Source organism: Coregonus clupeaformis, chromosome 14 (assembly GCF_020615455.1).
Source record: "Coregonus clupeaformis isolate EN_2021a chromosome 14, ASM2061545v1, whole genome shotgun sequence".
In the NCBI taxonomy this organism is placed as follows: Eukaryota; Metazoa; Chordata; class Actinopteri; order Salmoniformes; family Salmonidae; genus Coregonus; species Coregonus clupeaformis.
Window position 1 is genome coordinate 10,408,281 of NC_059205.1, and position 21,425 is coordinate 10,429,705.

Below are 21,425 nucleotides of genomic sequence, written 5' to 3' on the forward strand. Positions count from 1 at the left end.
CGTCCCTAGCTAAGGTGGGCCACTAGTACTTCCCGCTAAGGCAGTGCACCGTCCGACCAATACCAGGATGACCAGAGGAGGGTGACGTGTGAGCCCAATATATCAGTCGATCACGGACCTCGAGCGGCACGTACCTCCACCCCTCTGGACACTCTGGGGGAGTAGGGTCGGCACTTAACGCCCGCTCTATTTTCGCATCGACCTCCCACACCACCGGTGCCACTAGACAAGACTCCGGAAGTATGGGAGTGGGCTCAATGGACCTCTCCTCTGTGTCATATCGTCGGGACAGGGCGTCTGCCTTAACGTTCTGTGACCCTGGTATATAAGTGAGCTTAAATACAAACCGGGCAAGAAACATGGCCCACCTAGCCTGACGAGGGTTCAGTCTCCTCGCTGCCCGGATGTACTCCAGGTTACGATGGTCAGTCAGAATGAGAAAAGGGTGTTTAGCCCCCTCAAGCCAATGTCTCCACACCTTCAGGGCTTGAACCACCGCTAGCAGCTCCCTGTCCCCCACGTCATAATTGCGTTCCGCCGGACTGAGCTTCTTAGAATAGAAAGCACAGGGGCGGAGTTTTGGAGGCGTGCCCGAGTGCTGAGACAGTATAGCACCGATCCCCGCCTCGGACGCATCCACCTCAACTTGGAACGCCAAAGAGGGATCCGGATGTGCCAGCACCGGAACCAAGGTGAACAGGTCCTTCAGATGTCTTAACGCCCTGTCCGCCTCAGCCGACCACTGAAAACGCACAGGGCCCCCCTTTAGCAGGGAGGTGATGGGAGCTGCTACCTGTCCAAAACCCCGGATAAACCTCCGGTAGTAATTGGCAAAACCCAAAAACCGCTGCACCTCCTTCACCACCCCTGACGCGGACAACCGATGTCCCAGGAAGGAGATGGACTCCTGGAAAAACAGACATTTCTCCGCCTTCACATACAGGTCATGCTCCAACAGTCTACCCAGCACCCGACGTACCAGGGACACATGCTCGGTTCGTGTAGCGGAGTATATTAGAATGTCATCAATATACACCACTACACCCTGTCCATGCAAATCCCGGAGAATCTCGTCCACAAATGATTGGAAGACTGAAGGAGCATTCATTAAACCGTATGGCATGACGAGGTACTCATAGTGACCCGAGGTGGTACTGAATGCTGTCTTCCACTCATCTCCTTCCCTAATGCGCACCAGGTTGTAAGCGCTCCTGAGATCCAATTTTGTGAAGAATCGCGCCCCGTGTAATGACTCCGTCATACTAGCAATCAGAGGGAGAGGATAGCTGTATTTAATTGTAATCTGATTGAGACCACGGTAATCAATACACGGGCGTAAACCCCCATCCTTCTTCTTCACAAAAAAGAAACTCGAGGACGCAGGGGAAGTGGACGGCCGTATGTTTGTCCCTGTCTCAGAGATTCGGTGACGTATGTCTCCATAGCTGCCATCTCCTCCTGAGACAGAGGATACACATGACTACGAGGAAGCGCAGCGCCTACCTGGAGGTCTATCGCACAATCCCCCTGTCGATGAGGTGGTAATTGAGTCGCCTTCTTCTTACAGAAGGCGAGTGCCAAATCGGCATACTCAGGAGGAATGTGCATTGTGGGCATTTGGTTCGGACTTTCCACCGTCGTTTCCCCTACGGAAACACCTACACACCGCCCGACACACTGATCAGACCATCCCTTGAGAGCCCTCTGTTGCCATGAAATGTTGGGGTCATGAGATGTTAACCAGGGAAGCCCCAACACCACGGGAAACGCAGGAGAGTCAATCAAATACAACTGTATAATCTCCTCATGGCCCTTCTGCGTCTTCATCTTAAGTGGCGCTGTGACCTCCCTAATCAATCCCGACCCCAAAGGACGTCTATCTAGGGCATGGATGGGGAAGGGCACATCGACTGGTACAATAGGGATCCCTAACTTATATGTGAACCGGCGATCGATAAAATTCCCAGCTGCGCCTGAATCTACTAGCGCCTTATGCTGGGAGTGAGAAGAAACCTTAGGAAACACAACTTTAATACACATATGTACAACAGAGAGCTCTGGGTGAGTTGGGTGCTTACTCACCTGGAATGACTCATCAGTGCGTTGCCTACTGCCTCGATTCCTAGAAGACCCTCCCCAGCACCGAACCGCAGTGTGTCCTCTGCGGCCACAGTTGGTGCAGGGGACGGCCTCTCTCCTGGTCTCTCTTCCAGTCTCCCTAGCACCAGCACCCCCGAGCTCCATAGGGCTCGGCTCGGAAGTGCTGGGGGATGGAATGGACGGCCCCAACTCCAGACGTCCGCGGGTAGCCAACAGGGTATCTAGGCGAATCGACATGTCCACCAGCTGATCGAAACTTAGGTTGGTGTCTCTGCAGGCCAACTCTCGACGAACGTCCTCCCTTAGGCTGCACCTGTAGTGGTCGATGAGGGCCCTCTCATTCCATCCCGCATTGGCAGCCAGAGTCCGGAACTCCTGCGCACTCCTCTTCCCCTGTCTGAGGTGGAACAGACGCTCACCCGCCGCCTTGCCCTCTGGGGGATGATCGAACACCGCCCTGAAGCGGCGGGTGAACTCTGCATAGTTTACTGTAGCGGCGTCTATTCCCCCCCACTCGGCGTTGGCCCACTCCAGTGCCTTGCCGGACAGACAGGAGATGAGGGCGGACACGCTCTCGTATCCCGAGGGCGCCGGGTGGATGGTTGCCAGGTAGAGTTCCACTTGGAGCAGGAAACCCTGACACCCGGCCGCGGTGCCATCATAAGCCCTCGGGAGCGAGAGCCGAATCCCACTGGACTCCAGAGGTGGAACGATGGGTATGGCTGATAGTGGCGGTATCGTTGGAGGAGGTGTGGGCAAACCTCCTCTTTCCCATCGCCTCAAGGTGTTCATCACCCCTTCCATGGCGGTGCCAAGATCCTGGATCATAGCCGCCTGTTGTAAAACGCGCTCCTCCAGTGATCCCGTTGGCACAGTCCTGCTGACTCCATGTCGTGGTGTGTGATTCTGTCACGAGTGTCAGTGAAATGCGGTGGAAGAAGTCAGGCGCAGGACACAGAACTCTAAGAAACGTACTTTACTAAATAAGTAAAGAACACGACACAGAATACCTCCACACAGGGAGGAACTAACCCGCTCACCAACGACACATGTAACAAAGAAACAATCACACACAAATCCCAAATGAGAGACAGGGGTAAATATAGGGCATACAATCAAACATAATGGGGAACAGGTGTAAACAATACAAACTAAACTAGACAAACACCGAAACATCGATCGGCAGCAGCTAGTACTCCGGGGACGACGAACGCCGAAGCCTGCCCGAGCAAGGAGGAGGAGCAGCCTCGGCTGAATCCGTGACATTAGTAGGCTAATAGGTGGGGCGAGTTACTTCCCTGCGTCTCTAAAGCCACCATCACACATTACACCTGAATTACCCAAGGTCCAAAATATGTTTTGGGTCGACAACAAGAAAAACATGGCGCGCGGTGACGTCAAATCCATTTCTCCTTTGGGTGTTTTAGAAATCCCTATTAGCTGGAGCAGACCTGGGCTCTGAAAGTTGTTCCAGATGTCCATTAATCAATACTGGAAATGTCTGCCCTTGGGAGAGTGAGTCAATCTCACCACTGAAAGTACCACAACAACCTACTATAAACCCAGCCCCACTAGAGCGCTGCATGTGGACTTTATTGGTCACAATCTGTGTTTGGAAGATGTAAATATGACACATTCCAACTGGTTTGTGCATGCATAAAACATAGATGACTGGAAATGATATTGCTTCACAGCATTCCAACCAACCCATCCCTTGACAAAGGCAGTAGGCTGAAATATACATAATTTGAAATATAAATAAATGAACAATTAAGTATGTTTTTTTTTCTCTCTTAGATCGCGTTCCCCTTTCAAGGATTATACTGTACTTTCACAGCACTTCTTGTCATACAGGGATTCTTGAAAGTCGGGACAACCCTTGTCTGGCAGGGAAATTTCATTTTTATAGTTGTTTCATTATTTGACAAAACAAATTACATTTAGGGGAATTTTATAAGGGGAAATATTCCCCTCATGGAAGAAAACTCATGGTCTGAAAAGTGTTCTACTTTTGATATATTTACAAACAATATTGAATTCACCATGGTTACAATTATAACCTGTCAACTCCATCTCCCTTATATACAGTATTAAGATAGACCAGGGATGGGGCAACTTTGATGGGGGTGGGGCCACAAGAAATCTGAACTCATCATGAGGGGCCGCAGTTGCTCTCGAGTCTGCGTGCCCACATGTGCGTACCCCCCCCATAAAATTGCATTACAAACATTTATCAAATCGCAGCCATATGATTTGACAGCTGACAACTGATTACATTATGATTACCAGTATTAAAGATGTATTACATTTGACCATCTTAGCAAGTTTCTATGTTCAGAAGGTTTTATATTTGTTCAAAAAATGTTGCTCAGAAAGCTTGAGGGGCCAAATAAAACCACCGCCAGTTGGGAAACCCTGCCTTAGGGCCTAGTGCATCTAATGACCCATAACAGAAACACATGGTGATTGGCTCAATGTAAAGACTGATCTCTAATATCTAGTGCCTGATTCACACCATAGGGCCGACCCAAACCATACTGTGCTGGCTTGGGTATTTTCTTTACACATTGTCCTTTTTAGCATGGTTCCAGCAACTATGGTGGATGCGTAACCCGGCCAGCCTAGCACAGCTTGGCTCAGCTCGGTTTGACTTCCAAAACTCTTCCCTCTCAATCCACTGCTCTTATATTAGTGTTTCCCATCAGTATTCTAAGCCCTCAAACTACAAAACATCTTCTGAACTATTAGGAATGTGTTGTAAAACAGTAAAGGGCCCGAGAAGCAACAAATGCTACAAAAACAGAAAGTGTACAAATATTATATCTCCGTGTTTAACACAACCGATGTGATCCTCTAATGACAATTGGCTGAGGTCGAAGCAGAGCTTTCATTTGGCTGAGGTTGAAGAAGAGCTTTCAATTGGCTGAGGTTGAAGAAGAGCTTTCAATTGGCTTAGGTTGAAGAAGAGCTTTCATTTGGCTGAGGTCGAAGAAGAGCTTTCAATTGGCTGAGGTCGAAGAAGCGCTTTCAATTGGCTGAGGTCGAAGCAGAGCTTTCAAGTCGTTGAGCAACAGAAGAAGAAAACAAAACGTCAAAATACATTTTCCCTGACGTCTCCTGACATGCTAGCCCCATTGCGGAATTTCACCCCATGACCCCGTCATCGTTCCGATCTTTCTTCATCATGTAAAAGCCAGGAAAGAGAACCTTAGTTGAAACATGCCAACTGCCTCTCAGAGAATCAGAAGGAATGTTGGCGGCTCCTCAAACTACTGTCAGTGGAATGGGGAAGAAAAGCTCACTCAGTTCGTAAGTAAGATTGATAGCCGTGCGCATACCACCAGTTCCTGTGCTCCCATAGAAGCTTTCCCGCTCCTATCTAATCAGACCGATCTTGCCATCTCATTTCCTGCATGGGCTTACATAAGGGAGGGCCTTGCCAAGTCCATGCTTGTTGAGGTGCTTTAAACATCCAACCTCTATATAACTATCAACCAACCCACAGTACCAAATATTTTTTATAACTAACCCAAGATAGACCAGAGCCTGTCATTTCCAATGGGAGCAAATTAATCATAGTTGGCAGAACAAGCACAAGCTAGTGAGACCCTATTAGCACATTTTTGCATTTATTTGCATATTTCCATTAGGAAAGGCCTACTCTGTGAAGTGCGTGTGTGCAATAACTCAATTAATTCCTTCTAAACAACGCAATTTTTAAAACTTTGGCAAAGGGTAAAGTCTACAAAACGCAGTCCACTCTGTTTGTTTGTTACAGATTATAGTTTTGGAAACAGAAAACTGTATGGAGAGATCAAATGTTTCATAGACGAGAAAATGTGCAGGATGTCGGCCAAAATCCATCTCGCTCCATTTTCTCCCACTGCTGGCCCACTGGGCTTCCTCTCATCACCATCATTTGGTAGTGAGTGGAAACGCCAACCGGATGCTTCACATTATACAGTACATCCGGTGAAATATCTGGCTCATTGTTCTATCTGTGACAGTAACATTGCCTGTGTGAAAAAAATCAACATCATGGACAATTGCTTCTGACTTGATTACTGTCGACAGCTCTGTATCTGTGGGTCGGTTGCGCAACTGATAAGTGTGTTCCTTATTCATCCCTATGAATCAGATGAAACTGGAACTCATAGAAGTATGAACAGCTCAGGATACATGGAGGTCAACATAAATTCATAGCCATTCATAACAGTCATACAGTCATTTCACTGTTGACCAGTGGAGGACCATCCTACTCAGTGAATTTCATAAAAATAGTGAAACATTTAGATAAAACTTTACTAAATATATTCACGTCACCAAATAACTGATTAAAGCTCACTGTTTTGCAATGAAGGTGTACAGTAGCCTCAACAGCCCTCTCTGGGGCAGCACCATGGTGGGTGGCGCAGTGGTCTAAGGCACTGCATCGCAGTGCTAGCTGTGCCACTAGAGATCCTGGTTCGATCCAGGCTCTGTCGTAGCCGGCCGCGACCGGGATACCCATGGGGCAGCGCACAATTGGCCCAGGGTAGGGGAGGGAATGGCCGGCAGGGATGTTGGTAGAGCATGGCGTTTGCAACGCCAGGGTTGTGGGTTCGATTCCCACGGGGGGCCAGTATGAAAAAAATTAAAAATATTAAAAATAAGATAATGTAAGTCGCTCTGGATAAGAGCGTCTGCTAAATGACTAAAAATGTAAATGTAAAAAAATGGTGTAGCTGGAGAACAGCTATTTTCCATCCTCCTCTGGGTACACTGACTTCAATACAAAAACCTCAGAGGCTCATGGTTCTCACCCCATTCCATAGATTTACACAGTAATTATGACGACTTCCGGAGGACGTCCTCCAACCTATCAGAGCTCTTGTAGCATGAACTGACATGTTGTCCACCCAATCAAAGGATCAGAGAATGAATATAGTACTGAAAGCATAAGCTACAGCTAGCTAGCACTGCAGTGCATACAATGTGGTTAGTAGTTGACTTAAAGAGAGAGAAAGACAGTAGTTGAACAGTTTTGAACAAATTAATTTCAGAGAGAGAGAGAGAGAGAGAGAGAGAGATTTTGTTGTATTTTCTTTAACTTTCACTTCCACTTACTTAGCTCGCTAATGCAGCTAGCTAATTTAGCCTACTCAAACACCCAGCTCAAACAGAGAGGATGCTATTTATGTTAGCTAGCTGGCTAAGGCTATCCAATGTTGGAACTCTTCCAAGTCAAGGTAAGCGTTCGGTTTTATAAATGTATTGCTATTAGGGCCCACCGGTGTAACTGCTAAACTGCTTGCTGTAAACTGTATTGCATGATTGTAGTGGGTTTACTAACACGTTAGTTCTAGTAGATATGTTGACTAATGTTAGCTAATATGCTGACAACGATGTAGGCTGAGGGTAGCGGTTAGCGGTTATGGTATGAAGGTTTAGCGTGGAAAGTTTTTTTTCCCCTTATACATTTTACATTTTACATTTTAGTCATTTAGCAGACGCTCTTATCCAGAGCGACTTACAGTTAGTGAGTGCATACATTATTATTTTTTATTTTTTCATAACTGGCCCCCCGTGGGAATCGAACCCACAACCCTGGCGTTGCAAACGCCATGCTCTACCAACTATTCTGTTTTTGAGTTGACTCATATAAACATCATATCCCGTTTACAATAACACAAAAAAGGTTTTATTCCGGATATGAGAAACCCAGAAAAGATGCCTGGGTATGCTGATCTAAGATGGGATACTGTGGCATGTAAACATTTTATCCCGTTGACTGCTGTTTTTGCGGTCTGCGCAGGCTCAGTTTCGCATATCATGGGTGTTGTGTGATGATGTTTTCATCTGACTGTCAAACAAATCCCTTCAAAAAGTAGGCTACCTGCGCAGTTCGATCCACCATAATAATTCCATAATAATTTAGCCTACTATATATAGCCTGTAAAGTAAACCCAGCATCTCTGGATCCCGGCAGTCTGGTTACAGAATTTCCACAGCAACCCCAGGCAGGCCTCACTGCCCGTTCTCAGATCCCCTGGCACCGTCCCTCGTCAGATCTCTCTGGTCCCGTACCACTCTTCACCACTACCGTAATTATGCACTTTACTACCCTAACAAAGCTATCGGAACTCCACTCCTGGTACCAAAATGTGTAGCCTGGCGAAAGTAAACCCAGCACAGGACACAAATTAATTTGGGGTTGTTTATTCTGTCGAAGCTTAAATTTAATATAGGATAATGTAGAAGGGAAATCACTGCAAGGTGAAGTCTCCATAAAGTAAAGTTCAGTCTAAATCACAATCAAGTGAAATAAATCTGTTAGTAAAGTGCATAAAAACAATCTGAGTACAATAAGTACAAAGTGAAATGCATAAACGGTAGTGGCTCTGCTTTAAACACACCATTCACGTGATACCCTAACCCCACATGGAAAAGTAGATCCTCATCTCGCCCATACAGCAGCTTCAAATAATGTTATCATCAACTCCACAACGTGGTTCTGAGAGCACTGGTATTCCACTCTAAATTCCAAGCATCTGCCTCTAACCCTAGGAAGCTCTTTGCCACCTTCTCCTCCCTGCTGAATCCTCCTCCCCCTCCCCCCTCTCTGTGGATTACTTCGTCAACCATTTTGAAAAGAAGGTTGACGACATCCGATCCTCGTTTGTTAAGTCAAATGACACTGCTGGTCCTGCTCACACTGCCCTACCCGATGCTTTGACTTCTTTTTCCCCTCTCTCTCCAGATGAAATCTTGCGACTTGTGACAGCCGGCCAACCAACAACCTGCCCGCTTGACCCTATCCCCTTCTCTCTTCTCCAGACCATCTCCGGTGACCTTCTCCCTTACCTCACCTTGCTCATCAACTCATCCTTGACCACTGGTTATGTCCCTTCCGTCTTCAAGAGAGCGAGAGTTGCACTCCTTCTCAAAAAACCAACACTCGATCCCTCTGATGTCAACAACTACAGACCAGTATCCCTTCTTTATTTTCTCTCCAAAACTCTTGAGCGTGCCGTCTTTAGCCAACTCTCTTGCTATCTCTCTCAGAATGACCTTCTTTATCCAAACCAGTCAGGTTTCAAGACTGGTCATTCAACTGAGACTGCTCTTCTCTGTGTCACGGAGGCTCTCCGCACTGCTAAAGCTAACTCTCTCTCCTCTGCTCTTGTCCTTCTAGACCTGTCTGCTGCCTTTGATGCTGTGAACCATCAGATCCTCCTCTCCACCCTCTCTGAGTTGGGCATCTCCGGCGCGGCTCACTCTTGGTTTGCGTCCTACCTGACCGGTCGCTCCTACCAAGTGGCATGGCGAGAATCTGTCTCCGCACCACGTGCTCTCACCACTGGTGTGCCCCAGGGCTCAGTTCTAGGACCTCTCCTATTCTCGCTATACACCAAGTCACTTGTCTCTGTCATATCCTCACATGACCTCTCCTATCATTGCTACGCAGACGACACACAACTAATCTTCTCCTTTCCCCCTTCTGATAACCAGGTGGCAAATCGCATCTCTGCATGTCTGGCAGACATATCAGTGTGGATGACGGATCACCACCTCAAGCTGAACCTCGGCAAGACGGAGCTGCTCTTCCTCCCGGGGAAGGACTGCCTGTTCCATGATCTCGCCATCACGGTTGACAACTCCGTTGTGTCCTCCTCCCAGAGTGCGAAGAGCCTTGGCGTGACCCTGGACAACACCCTGTCGTTCTCCGCTAACATCAAGGCGGTGACCCAATCCTGTAGGTTCATGCTCTACAACATTCGGAGAGTACGACCCTGCCTTACACAGGACGCGGCACAGGTCCTAATCCAGGCACTTGTCATCTCCCGTCTGGATTACTGCAACTCGCTGTTGGCTGGGCTCCCTGCCTGTGCCATTAAACCCCTACAACTCATCCAGAATGCCGCAGCCCGTCTGGTGTTCAACCTTCCCAAGTTCTCTCACGTCACCCCGCTCCTTCACACACTCCACTGGCTTCCAGTTGAAGCTCGCATCTGCTACAAGACCATGGTGCTTGCCTACGGAGCTGTGAGGGGAACGGCACCTCCGTACCTTCAGGCTCTGATCAGTCCCTACACCCAAACAAGGGCATTGCGTTCATCCACCTCTGGCCTGCTGGCCCCCCTACCTCTGCGGAAGCACAGTTCCCGCTCAGCCCAGTCAAAACTGTTCGCTGCTCTGGCACCCCAATGGTGGAACAAGCTCCCTCACGACGCCAAGACAGTGGAGTCACTCACCACCTTCCGGAGACACTTGAAACCCCACCTCTTTAAGGAATACCTGGGATAGGATGAAGTAATCCTTCTACCCCCCCTTACCCCACCCCAAAGAAAGAAAAAAAAAAACATATTGTAAAGTGGTTATCCCACTGGCTATAAGGTGAATGCACCAATTTGTAAGTTGCTCTGGATAAGAGCGTCTGCTAAATGACGTAAATGTAAATGCTTGCTCTCACTCTTACACACTGCACATGGGCAATCCCATAACCGCTTGCACACATTATTTATGGTTCTCTTAAAGGGACAGTGCCATCTAGTGGATATAAATGAATACAGCTATGTGCTTTTACCACCTGGCTATATATAATTTATTTACTATAATTTACTATTGGCCACTTTCAACCCTAATTTAGACAGTTTCTGCTTATTATTTCCTACATTTGGTAGGCCATATTATAATTTCCGGCATTTGTTAGTCCATTTGTTTGTCAACTATAGTTATAGATACATGTAGCTTCTCTTCTGTCATAACTTGTTGTCCCAGAAGACTAAATAAAGTAGTGCTCGCCAGTCTTACATCGATAGAATGAATGTATTAGTAATCTAGTTGACACCGGTAAAGTTGTCTGTTTCGTTTAGGGACCGGGGAGAAAACGCAATAACTCCAAAACAGTGGAAAGATTGGTCCTGTGCAAAATATCCAAATGTTATCAGTTTGACCGGTTTTAAGGAAATGAAAAGCTGAGAAAACAACGGAACACGTTTCTGATAAGACTTCAGTTTGTCTTGGGTGCATATTTTATGTGGTTTAAATACTGTCTGCTTATATAACAGTGTCAAAGATAACACATTACACGCGCATTCGCATTTTCTCAAGAGATGCTGAATGAAATAAATCGTATTTCTCCATTCCTGTTCACGAGACAAAATTAACATTTGTTGTATAATTTCACTGCAAGAAATGCATAATTCTACAGGAGTTAAAATTAAATTAAGCTACATGTGAGAGGTTATAGGCATGTAGTCAGTGTCCATATTTCAGTTACTATTCCATTTAACCTATATACTTAAATGAGGAACATTCTGTTTATACGTGGATACAGGGATACTTATGAGCTACTATCCGGAATACTGTGCTCATGTAAACGTGGTCATTGAGCAGGGTGACTGGAATATGAATGTCATCCAACAGAGAATAATGAAATGTAACCTCCTATCGAATGACAGAAGGCTCATATATCCTTATTTATATAAACAGACCCGACTCAAAACTGTACACACTGTAGAGGCACACACAGGGGTGGTAAAGCACTCAGAGTTACTATAGGTGTAGTCTGTATTTTGTTGTGCGTGGAAACTTCAACCAGGATCAGTTGCTAAACCTTTTTGTTATTTATATGATTCCATGTCCCTTTAAAGAATGATATCCATGTCAAGCATGCTCTTAAAAGTGCAGAGAGAACATGAGAGCTGGCCACTGGAGAATGCTGAGCCTAAACAATGCATCGCTGGCATTCATTAACTAACGAGAGCCCTCATGCTCTCTCTCTTGCTTGGTTTCTCTCCCTCTCTGGAAGGAATTAACGTGTCAAGCGAAGACAAGAGGTAAAGTGAGGGAAGGAAAAAGTTTGTCAAAAGACCCGCCAACATAGTTCGCATTTTCAATTGAAAATTTGAACTCCAACCAAAAGGAGAAAAAATGTCAATGTAACAGGAGCTATATATTATATTATATTTTATTGCTTTATGAAATGTTTGAATTCAAATTCACAACCTTCATATTGTTAGGAGTTCACAGAAATGTCTTTGCTTGAGGTCAACGCCTTGTCTGTTGGACAGCTGGACATAACCATGATTGTCTGCACATAAATTACAACACACACAAAAATAATCTTTGGCATCCTGTTCATAGCAATACATATCTAAAATAATTATAGAAACGTCTGTATAAAATATATTAACCTGTTAGTTCGGAAAAAGGCTCACATTAAACGAAAACCAAATGGTGTAGTTTGCAGCTTAATCAATATGGTGAATCTGACCAGCGGATTCACCACATCAGGAAATACAAACATATTTGGAAAATAATAATACAAAATAACAGTTGGTGAAAAGCAATAAAACAAGAAACTCTTCACCCTCCCCGGTTGAGAATAGTCTCTCCGACCTCGTGTTTAGAAATCGGAATTGAAAAACCAGACTATATATTGCATACTGTATCACGACTACATCTAAACCTGTGGAGACTAGTGGAAACCATGTGTTTGACGTATTTGTTACCATTCCATTCCAGTCATTACCACGACCCAGTCCCCAATCAAGGTGTCACCAGCCTCCTGTGGCAGAGAAGACTACTGGGGCTTAGGGAATACGGCCAATGAAAATATGAACATTAAGATTGCTTGGCATTTTTATTCAATTATGGAGATGGGAGAGTTGTTTTCCTAACTCTGAAGAATTCCATGGCACAGGAATGTGGCCAGATTGTGGGCACATTTTTGCGTGGGGAGGGAATGCCGGTCAAAAGTCCACAAAGATAACCTTGTCTGTAGAATTTATCTGGAAAAGCGTGAAGCTTTAAGTTAATATTTGGGAACGTGAAAAAACGGATCAGATTTTTAAAAATAATATGAAGTTCCTGAACTCGTTGTACACAGCAAATATAAATACTTTGACATACACTGACAGTACAGTGGTATGTTTCCCGTTACAAAACTGAAATACTGTCCCAAGTACCTCGAAAGTTTCACAGTCTCATATACCAAGACGGCTAGCCTGCAGCCACCTGGCTAAGAGAGAAAGAGCACCGCTCCCCTCTAAATGTGAAAACACAAGTCCTTTTTCCACACATTCCCCTCTCATTCTTCAACATTCTTGTCTTCTGTCCGTTTTTCAGAGGAACTCTGACCATTGCTCTGCACAGCTTCCGAGAGTTCACTACCCTTTGAGTGAATCTCGTCAAGGATCAAAAGTCTGACTTCCTCAAATGAAGATTTCCACTGCCTCTGCCTCCAAGTCATCCGGGCCTCTTAATGGGTTCAAGGAGGCGTTATGATGTTGTGCAGCAGCGTCGTCTTGAAAACAGAAGAGGGCAAATTATTAGAGGGATGTGTTAGGAGTGGGAGCAGTGGAAAAATTATCCACAGTTAAAGTACATCATCTGAAACCAAAGAAACATGCTGACGTTTCTACATTGGGATGATCCATTCAGGTAAATGAGTGCAGTCAATCCTCGGGGCTAAGTGCGACAACATAGCACATTCCGGCAGCCCACTGATGACCTCTGACCTACAGAGCCATCGCCGATTGGCTTGTTCTATGGGGGTATGTTTGGTAAATGAATGACTGCCCTGGCACAGCATGTGATGCAGTTACAGAGAACGGTTAGGGTGAATGTGTGTGTGTGTGATAGACTACTCACCAATGCTGAGCTTACAACCAGTGGCCGGCTCTTTGACCTTAGCTCCATCCTCTGATCCACAGCTCTGGCTGGGGTGAGCTGCGGAGGAGCACAGGAGAGGAGAGAGAGCAGTCTGGTCGTCTGACAGACTCTTACCTACAACACAGAACATGAAAGATATCAGCCACTGGCACGCATTTCATTGATAAACAGGTGCTCTCATTCTACCCTCAATCCACTTCAATGTCCATTATAATTATCTTTGACAATAACTCCTTACTTCATATTTGATTATGTCGCATGTATGTAGAGAACAACAGTGGCCCCTGAACAGAGCCCTGAGGTACCCCTTGAGTAATAGTTAACAAGGTGTTATGAGGTTTTTCATCTCTGACCCTCATCCTTACCTTTGCCTATGCTGGTGTAGCTGGCCGTGCTGACAGGAGTGTACGTGGCGGTGGGCAGACAAGAGCCATCCTTCTTGATCTGTTCCTGGTGCAAATGCTGATGGAGGATATTAATGACAGCATCCTTCGCCAGGATTTGGGTATAGAGAGCACGGATCCTATAGACAAGATAAATATGGAGTCAGATTAGACAAATGGTGTCTCTCTGATCATTGCCATCTGATGCAACAAAGTACATTAGACTTAGATGCATAGAAAGTGTCATAACAGCAATATTATAAATTAAGAATAATTGATTTTTTTTAAATGCGTCATCTTCATACCGGTTTTCCATCTCCTGGTTTCTGTAGTCAGCTACAGGCAGGTCCTCATTGAAGCTGTTGTTGGAAGAGTGGCAGGGAGAATGGTTGATGATGGTTGTGTCTCTGGAACGGAGAAAATACATTCCTTTAGGAAATGGATGCAGGAAATATGTAAAGTATAAAAACGTATTTAGACTACATGTTTTGAAAATGTTTTCTTCTGTATGTGCATACAGAACACAACCCTTCAGCGATCTATCCCCTAACGTTTAACCTCTGACCCTCACCTCTGAGCGGCGGTGGCGGCCACGTCCATGGCAAACTGCCTCATGGTGCTCTCCTCCAAGTACTTCTGCTCCCAGCGCACCATGTCCGCCTCCAGGGCTAGGATACGCTCCTCTCTCTCCCTCAGACGCTCGTGCAGCGAGCCCACCGTCACGCCCGGTGGGTGAGACTGCCTCTGCTGCGCCCTCAGGCTCTTCAGCTCCTGCTCCAGGCGTGTCCTCAACCTCATCTCCAGGCCCTCGCGCTTCTCGCAGGTGGTCTGCAGCTGAGCCAGGGCGCTCTGCAGCCGCTCCACCTTCTCCACGTAGGCCCGCTTCCGCCGCAGCTCCTCCTCCAGCTGCCGGCCCTTGCACCGCTTGGCCTCCAGGGCCTCCTCCAGCTGCTCCACCCTCAGGCCCTGCTCCTCGGCGGAGTTACGGAGCCGCTGGAGTTCTCGCTCTGCGCGCTCACGCTCAAACTGCTGCTCCTCGTCTGATGGGAGGAAAGAATGAGAAGAGAAGAGGGGAAGAGGGGAGGGGAAGAGAAGAAAGTAGAAGAGGAGAGGGAGGAGAAGAAGGGAGAAGAGAAGAGGGGAGAAGAGGGGAGGAGAAAGTAGAAGAGGAGAGGGAGGAGAAGAAGGGAGAAGAGAAGAGGGGAGAAGAGGGGAGGAGAAAGTAGAAGAGGGGAGGGGAAGAGAAGAGGGGGAAAAGGTTAGATATGGTATAACCAAAAAGCTACAAACTGTACAACATTCACACATAGGATACATTTAGGAGATACATCAGTGAAAAGCTAGTGTTGTGTACTGCGCTGGACACGAGACATGAAAACCAGTCTTAGTCTAAGGCCACATGGAGCTATTTCGAAGGTGAAAATGAGAGCTTAGACTGTCTTAAGCCATCACACCACCATCGCTCTAACCCCGCTAATACGTCCCAGGATTCAGCCATCATTTGCCCAAGCACTCGTGGAATGTCAAGGGGGAGGAACAGGAAGGTACACGCCCCCATCCCTTTGACCCACTTAACAAGAAACATTCCTCCAACCCTATCTCTCATCAAGCCTTGGGAAAGGCCCACTGCTTAAATAGACAACGTAAATCAACAACCACCAGGAACCTGATGTTAGTTCAATGGTATTTTCTCATTAGTAGTTCCCTTTCCTATAGCAATAAATTATAATGGTTAGGTGGGTGCTTATATTTGCCCTAGTTCACACATGTAGAAGTGTGTAGTATACGCATGTGTGAAATGGAAATGTGTTTTTTCCATATCCAAACTCCCGAGACACCCTCAGAGAGGGGAGTCAAGTTTAGGGTCAGCCATTATCAGCGGCGACCCTGAAGCAATTAGGGTTAAGTGCCTTGTTCAAAGGCACATGAACCAATTCACTCGTCTGCTCTGGGATTCGAACTAGCGACTTTTCAGTTACTGCCCAACGCTCTAACCGCTAGACTACCTGTGTTTACTGTTGAGGCGTTCTCACCAGATAAGCGGAGGTTATGCAATGGAAATTCCTGCATAGAGGATGTAGCTTGGGTATAGGGTTCAGTGCTATGCTCCAATCCTGTGACATGGCTGAAGGTCTAAGACTCGGGGTGGTGTGAGAGAGACGGAATGGGTGACACTTACTTTGCTCGAGCAGTTTGGTCATGATGTGCTGGTTGTGTTCGGCAGCTTCCACATCTTTGGCGGCGTGTGTTCTGGCATTCGCCAGGCTTTCTGTAATGCAAATATTTAAAAGTTTAGGAAAACTGGAAGCATTTCTTAACTGCTATACACTTACACTAAAACTGATTTGGGAAAAGGTTTCCATGCCACCAGTCCCACACTAATATAAACCAATATAATCCTCAAAAATGGTTTTGGACCAGTTTCAGGGCATAAACGAAATACAAACAAGCCTGGCCAGTCAATGTCTAACAAACCAGAGAGCTTGTGGTATTTGTAGTCCTTACCTTGGAGGTCTCTGTTGAAGTCCTGCAGCCTGCTGATCTTGTCCACCAGTCTGCTCCTCAAGGTCTGCTCCAGGCTCTCCCTCTTACAGCTGCCCTGCAGCAGAGTCTCATAGGCCTCCGAAACCCTCTGGACCTCCTGCTCCAACTGAATGGACAGAGAGAAGGAAGGACATTTTTGGTCAGCCATCTTGTTTGTTGGTTTAATATACACTACCAGTCAAAAGTTTGGACACACCTACTCATTCAAGGGTTTTTCTTTATTTTTACTATTTTCTACGTTGTAGAATAAACTATGAAATAACACATATGGAATCATGTAGTAACCAAAAAAGTGCTAAGTATATGTAGGAACTCCTTCAAGACTGTTGGAAAAGCATTCCAGGTGAAGCTGGTTGAGAGAATGACAAGAGTGTGCAAAGCTGTCATCAAGGCAAAGGGTGGCTATTTGAAGAATCTCAAATATAAAATATATTTGTTTAACACTTTTTTGGTTACTACATGATTCCATATGTGTTATTTCATAGTTTTGGTGTCTTCCCTATTATTCTACAAAGCAGAAAATAGTAAAAATAAAGAAAAACCCTTGAATGAGTAGGTGTGTCCAAGTGTTTGACTGGTAGTGTATTTATGTTTTGGAGATCGGGGGGGTTGGTTCAGGCATAGTACTGTATACATACAGTACAGCACATAGACATGTCTATACACATTCATAAATATACCTGGGAGCACATTCCGTACATGTGGGCACATAGCCTACATACTGTGTATATACAGTATACACTACACAAGTATAATACAGAGGAATTTGAGCAAACACCACTCCCTGTGTGTGTGTGACTGATTTATATCTGCATTCCTGGGAGCTAACAGCCACGCTTGTTTTCCAGGTGTGGGTAGTTCACTCACACAGAGAGAGACAGAGACAGAGAGAGAGGTCTGGGCGGGTTGCCAGTGTGGGAAAGGTGTGCATGCCTGTGCCTGTGCTGTGGAAACAGAAACAGGCAAAGAAGTGGAGAAGTAGAGACGCCCACCATTACAGCAGCCCCTCGGGCATGTCTACTCAGGTCTGTGGCCCAACAGTCCGGGGAAACTTTCCAACCCCACTAATTAGCATTCTTTAAGGCTGAGGGAGCATGAGGGACGGGGTGACGTAACTCCACAGGAGAGCAGCAGTGTCTATGCATTTACCATAGAGATAGAAAGATGGACATAACCCGTTTTAGCATGGACATTGCCATCGAGGGCTTCCACCATTCTAAAGAAGAGTCCTCCATCTAGCTCTATGGCATCTACCAAGAGAAATGGGTGACGTCTTATCAGTTAGTGTTGTTGCCACCATCTTGATGTATAATAGCAGACAATAGCATACTTGCATGGGGTTCTGTCAAGGGGAGTAAATATTTCTGTCAGGAACATTTTATGAGCTGGCCAATAAAAGGGGCCCTGGGCCTCAATCAAATAAACATTACAAAAGAGATGAACACAAACAGGGGTTTAAAGAGGATGAAAGTAAAAAGAGGATTAAAGTAAAAAGTTTAAAAAAACAAAACAACAGGATGATGGATGAAAAGTGAAAATGCAGTGGGATGAAAGTACAATAGAGTCCTTTCAAATTCAACACACAGTAGACCTGCCACCTGCCACGTCTAGCAGAATGTCTCAGTCTCGGCACTCTGAGCCAGGGGTCACAACCCCATCGACTGCTGTCTGACATGCCCTGGGTAGGACCGAAAATATATGGCTTCTCTGGAAGGACACAAGCACATACACACACGACCTCCGTCTGCAGAACAATGCAGGAAGTGTGGACACAGTAACAGCCGCTGGGCTCTATGGGGTCTCTATCTACAGCCAATGGTAGCAGCTGTTGTAATGATTACCCATATACAGTGTGTCTGGGGTAGCTGTACACAAGCTATCTGCTATTTGGCTTGTGTTTCCTCAATTCCCTTCATTAAGTGGCACATGTTGCGGACTTCAGTACTTTGCTATTCAGTGTGGGCATGCAAACTTGAGAAGTTACACGTGTTGTGTGCAACTCAAAGTTCATCATGCATTGGTGACCAAGGAAAATGTGAAAGAAAGTCTGATATGCACCTGTCCTGTATCTCATGAATCGGTCCTCCAAAACTAACATCAGTCCTTCCTGCAGCACAAACCATTCCAATGTAGTGTCGCCATCGTCGAGAGGGACTAAAAGGAGAATGATTCTCACCTTGTGGATGCGGCAGGCCTTCTCTCGGTGGCCCTCCAGCTCCTGTCTCAGCCTCTCATTGTCCAGCATCAGCAGTTCCGTCTGCCTGGGCTCCTCCACGCCACCAGGGGGCAGACTAGTGAACACGCCGTAGCAGGCCTCCGCTTGCTGCTGGGCTGGGGCCGCATACCTGTGAGGAGGGACGTGTGTTGTTGATCTCACTAGATATCCAAAGATGTACAACTACTACGGTCTTTCAATGAGTATGACTACCCTAGCCCCTTAGCTCATAGAACCGTGGTCATGTGAGCAACCTACATTTGTTAGGCATCCCAGGTATTACAACCACCCTATATTAGAATGAACACATCAACTCCACCCTAGGTCGGTTGGCTTGTAAAGTGTTCTCAGAAAGGCAATTGGAATTCCAACCTGCGCATGTAATGATTCACAATGTTTGTTAGGAGGTTTGGAATGCAAGGCACCGATGACACATAGCCAATGACACATGGCTTGAAGTCCATTATGCGTACAGCTTTGCCCACAGAAATTAACACACTATGAAATGTGTGATGGCTGTTGATTAAGGGCAATGACAATCAAACCGTTGGTACACCTTTGCATGATCTCACTGTATGGGCAACACACACACACGATTGCTGTAATGCCTTAGTACCTGTGCTGGTGGATCTGGAGTGGCTGGGGCATGTCCCTGTACACACACTGGGGCTCTTGAGCGTGGATGGGCATATAACCTTGGGTCATGATGGTAACCGATGAGTATTCTGGGTGTGGGCTGCGTTTGTCCTGGAGGCCTTGTGGGGGGGCGTAGTAACCCAGCTCTGGGTAACTATGTGAGGAGCTCTTCACCGCCTCTGACTTCGCCATGGCACAATTTCTCTCCAGAGACAGCTGCAGGAGACGCTCGCTGAGCGACCGCACGTGCCCTCGCTTCAACTCAATCAGCTCCTCCTCCGCCGCACGGTAGTCCCCATCGCGCAGGAGTGTCCCCTCGCGGAGCTGCTTGTGGGGGCCCGTGGTGGTCGACCAATGCTGAGCCAGGTACTGGGAGTGGGCCTTGGCCTGCTCGTAGGTGGGCAGCTCCTCGCCGTGGAGCTGGTAGAGCTGGTAGCTGCTCTCCGAGTGCTGGTAGTCTCCATGGTGCTCCTGGCCCTGGGGCTCCTGACGGGCGGACAGCTGGAGGAATGAGGAGTCCTCCTGGGTGAGGCTCTCCAGGGAGGAGCGGGGGCTTCGACCGGGGCCCTCTTCTGCTCCGCTCCCAGGTCCTCCGCCAGGGAACCCTCCGCTGCCTCCGCGCAGGGCCTGCTGCTGGATGGCCAGGAGGGTGCGGGCGTCTGTGGGGTTGCCGTAGCGTAGTTGTTCCTGGATGAGGCGGTGCAGGACCGTGCCAGATGGCTCTTCTGTGGATGCCATGTTGGTTCTGTTGTTCGGATCTAGTGATCAGTAAAGACGAGGTGTTTATGGATGACCGTGAACCTGGAATTTGAAAAACAATGAGAATCAATAAGAATACAGGTAATAAGAACTTTCAAGTTAGCCTACCCCTAAAACTGGATAGTTGATCATATACAACATTAACATATGAGGCCAGTCAATAATTTACATTATCACGCAAATGTTGTGTGGTCCTCCAAAACATTACTGTAGAATACTGTAGACTACAAAAAAACTACTAATATACATTTTTTGTAAGCCCACACATTCATCAAGGCCTACAGGAAGTGTCAAGTATAAATCAACAATCTATTCCTTACTTTTGAGTGATGTCATTCAATGCATTGCCTTGTGTCAATTAATACGGTATGCCCTTCACTATTTCACTTTCAAAAACAATTATTGCCCATTTTACATGAGTTAAATTCACAATATTATGGATGAAATGTTTGTTGGTCGTGAAAAGTCATACAAGTCACATTGCGACAAAGGGAAAACTTGCGTCGAAATTCCATTCTAACAGGGGAGCCAAGCACATAGCTCTAGAAACCGTTTTAGAAATAGGAACCAACTACGGAACAAACGAATACTCATGGTGTAGTGTTATGAAATATAATATAACTTCTGTGAACTTCTGTTTAAGAACAATAGTCGAGTATTAGGCTACAATTCAATGCTTAAATGTTACAACGTAGCCGAAAGTCCCCGTTTCCCATACACAAACGTAACAATTCTTACCAGTTCACGCTCGCATTCCAGGGAAAAAATGAAAAACGTTACAAAAAGTAATTAAGTCAAAGTAATCCACAATGTTTCGTTTAAATAGCTCTCATCCTTCCACAACGAGTTTTGTGGTCTACTCTTTTCGGAACTTGCTCAACACTGACATGGTTGTCGAGCGCAGAGCGATAATAAGTAACTGAGTAGAGAGACTGAGGTCGGAATGCCAGGAATGTGAGTGCGCGAGGTCCCTCCGGGATCGAACGCTTAAACCACACGTTTCCAATGGGGGAGGTGGAGGCCGAACTGAATAGCTGCAGTTCTACTCAACCATGAGGATGGCGCGTCATGGAGTTGGAACATTAATGCTTATACATTTGTTCCTGATAATAAACAAAAATCGGGGATTA

At 46.4% G+C, this 21,425-nt stretch overlaps 1 protein-coding gene across 2 annotated transcripts; it reads right to left on the minus strand.

Annotated features, from left to right (window-relative positions):
* Positions 1–12,034: 12,034 nt before the first annotated feature.
* Positions 12,035–21,225, minus strand: LOC121580715 (angiomotin-like 2a). Of its 2 annotated transcripts, XM_041895712.2 has the most exons (10): positions 21,034–21,218; positions 19,517–20,337; positions 18,862–19,030; positions 16,647–16,791; positions 16,321–16,410; positions 14,713–15,181; positions 14,447–14,548; positions 14,124–14,281; positions 13,738–13,872; positions 12,035–13,390 (listed from the first exon to the last, which is right to left on the minus strand). In XM_041895712.2, the coding sequence occupies exons 2-10, from the start codon at positions 20,272–20,274 to the stop codon at positions 13,299–13,301; spliced, it is 2,118 nt and encodes a 705-aa protein (XP_041751646.1). In that variant the 5' UTR covers positions 20,275–20,337; positions 21,034–21,218; the 3' UTR covers positions 12,035–13,298. The 2 variants fall into 2 exon arrangements, with proteins under 2 accessions (XP_041751646.1, XP_041751648.1); XM_041895714.2 differs by lacking the exons at positions 12,035–13,390; positions 13,738–13,872 and having other exon boundaries at positions 14,190–14,281; positions 14,447–14,570; positions 21,034–21,225.
* Between the last annotated feature and the right edge of the window lie 200 nt (positions 21,226–21,425).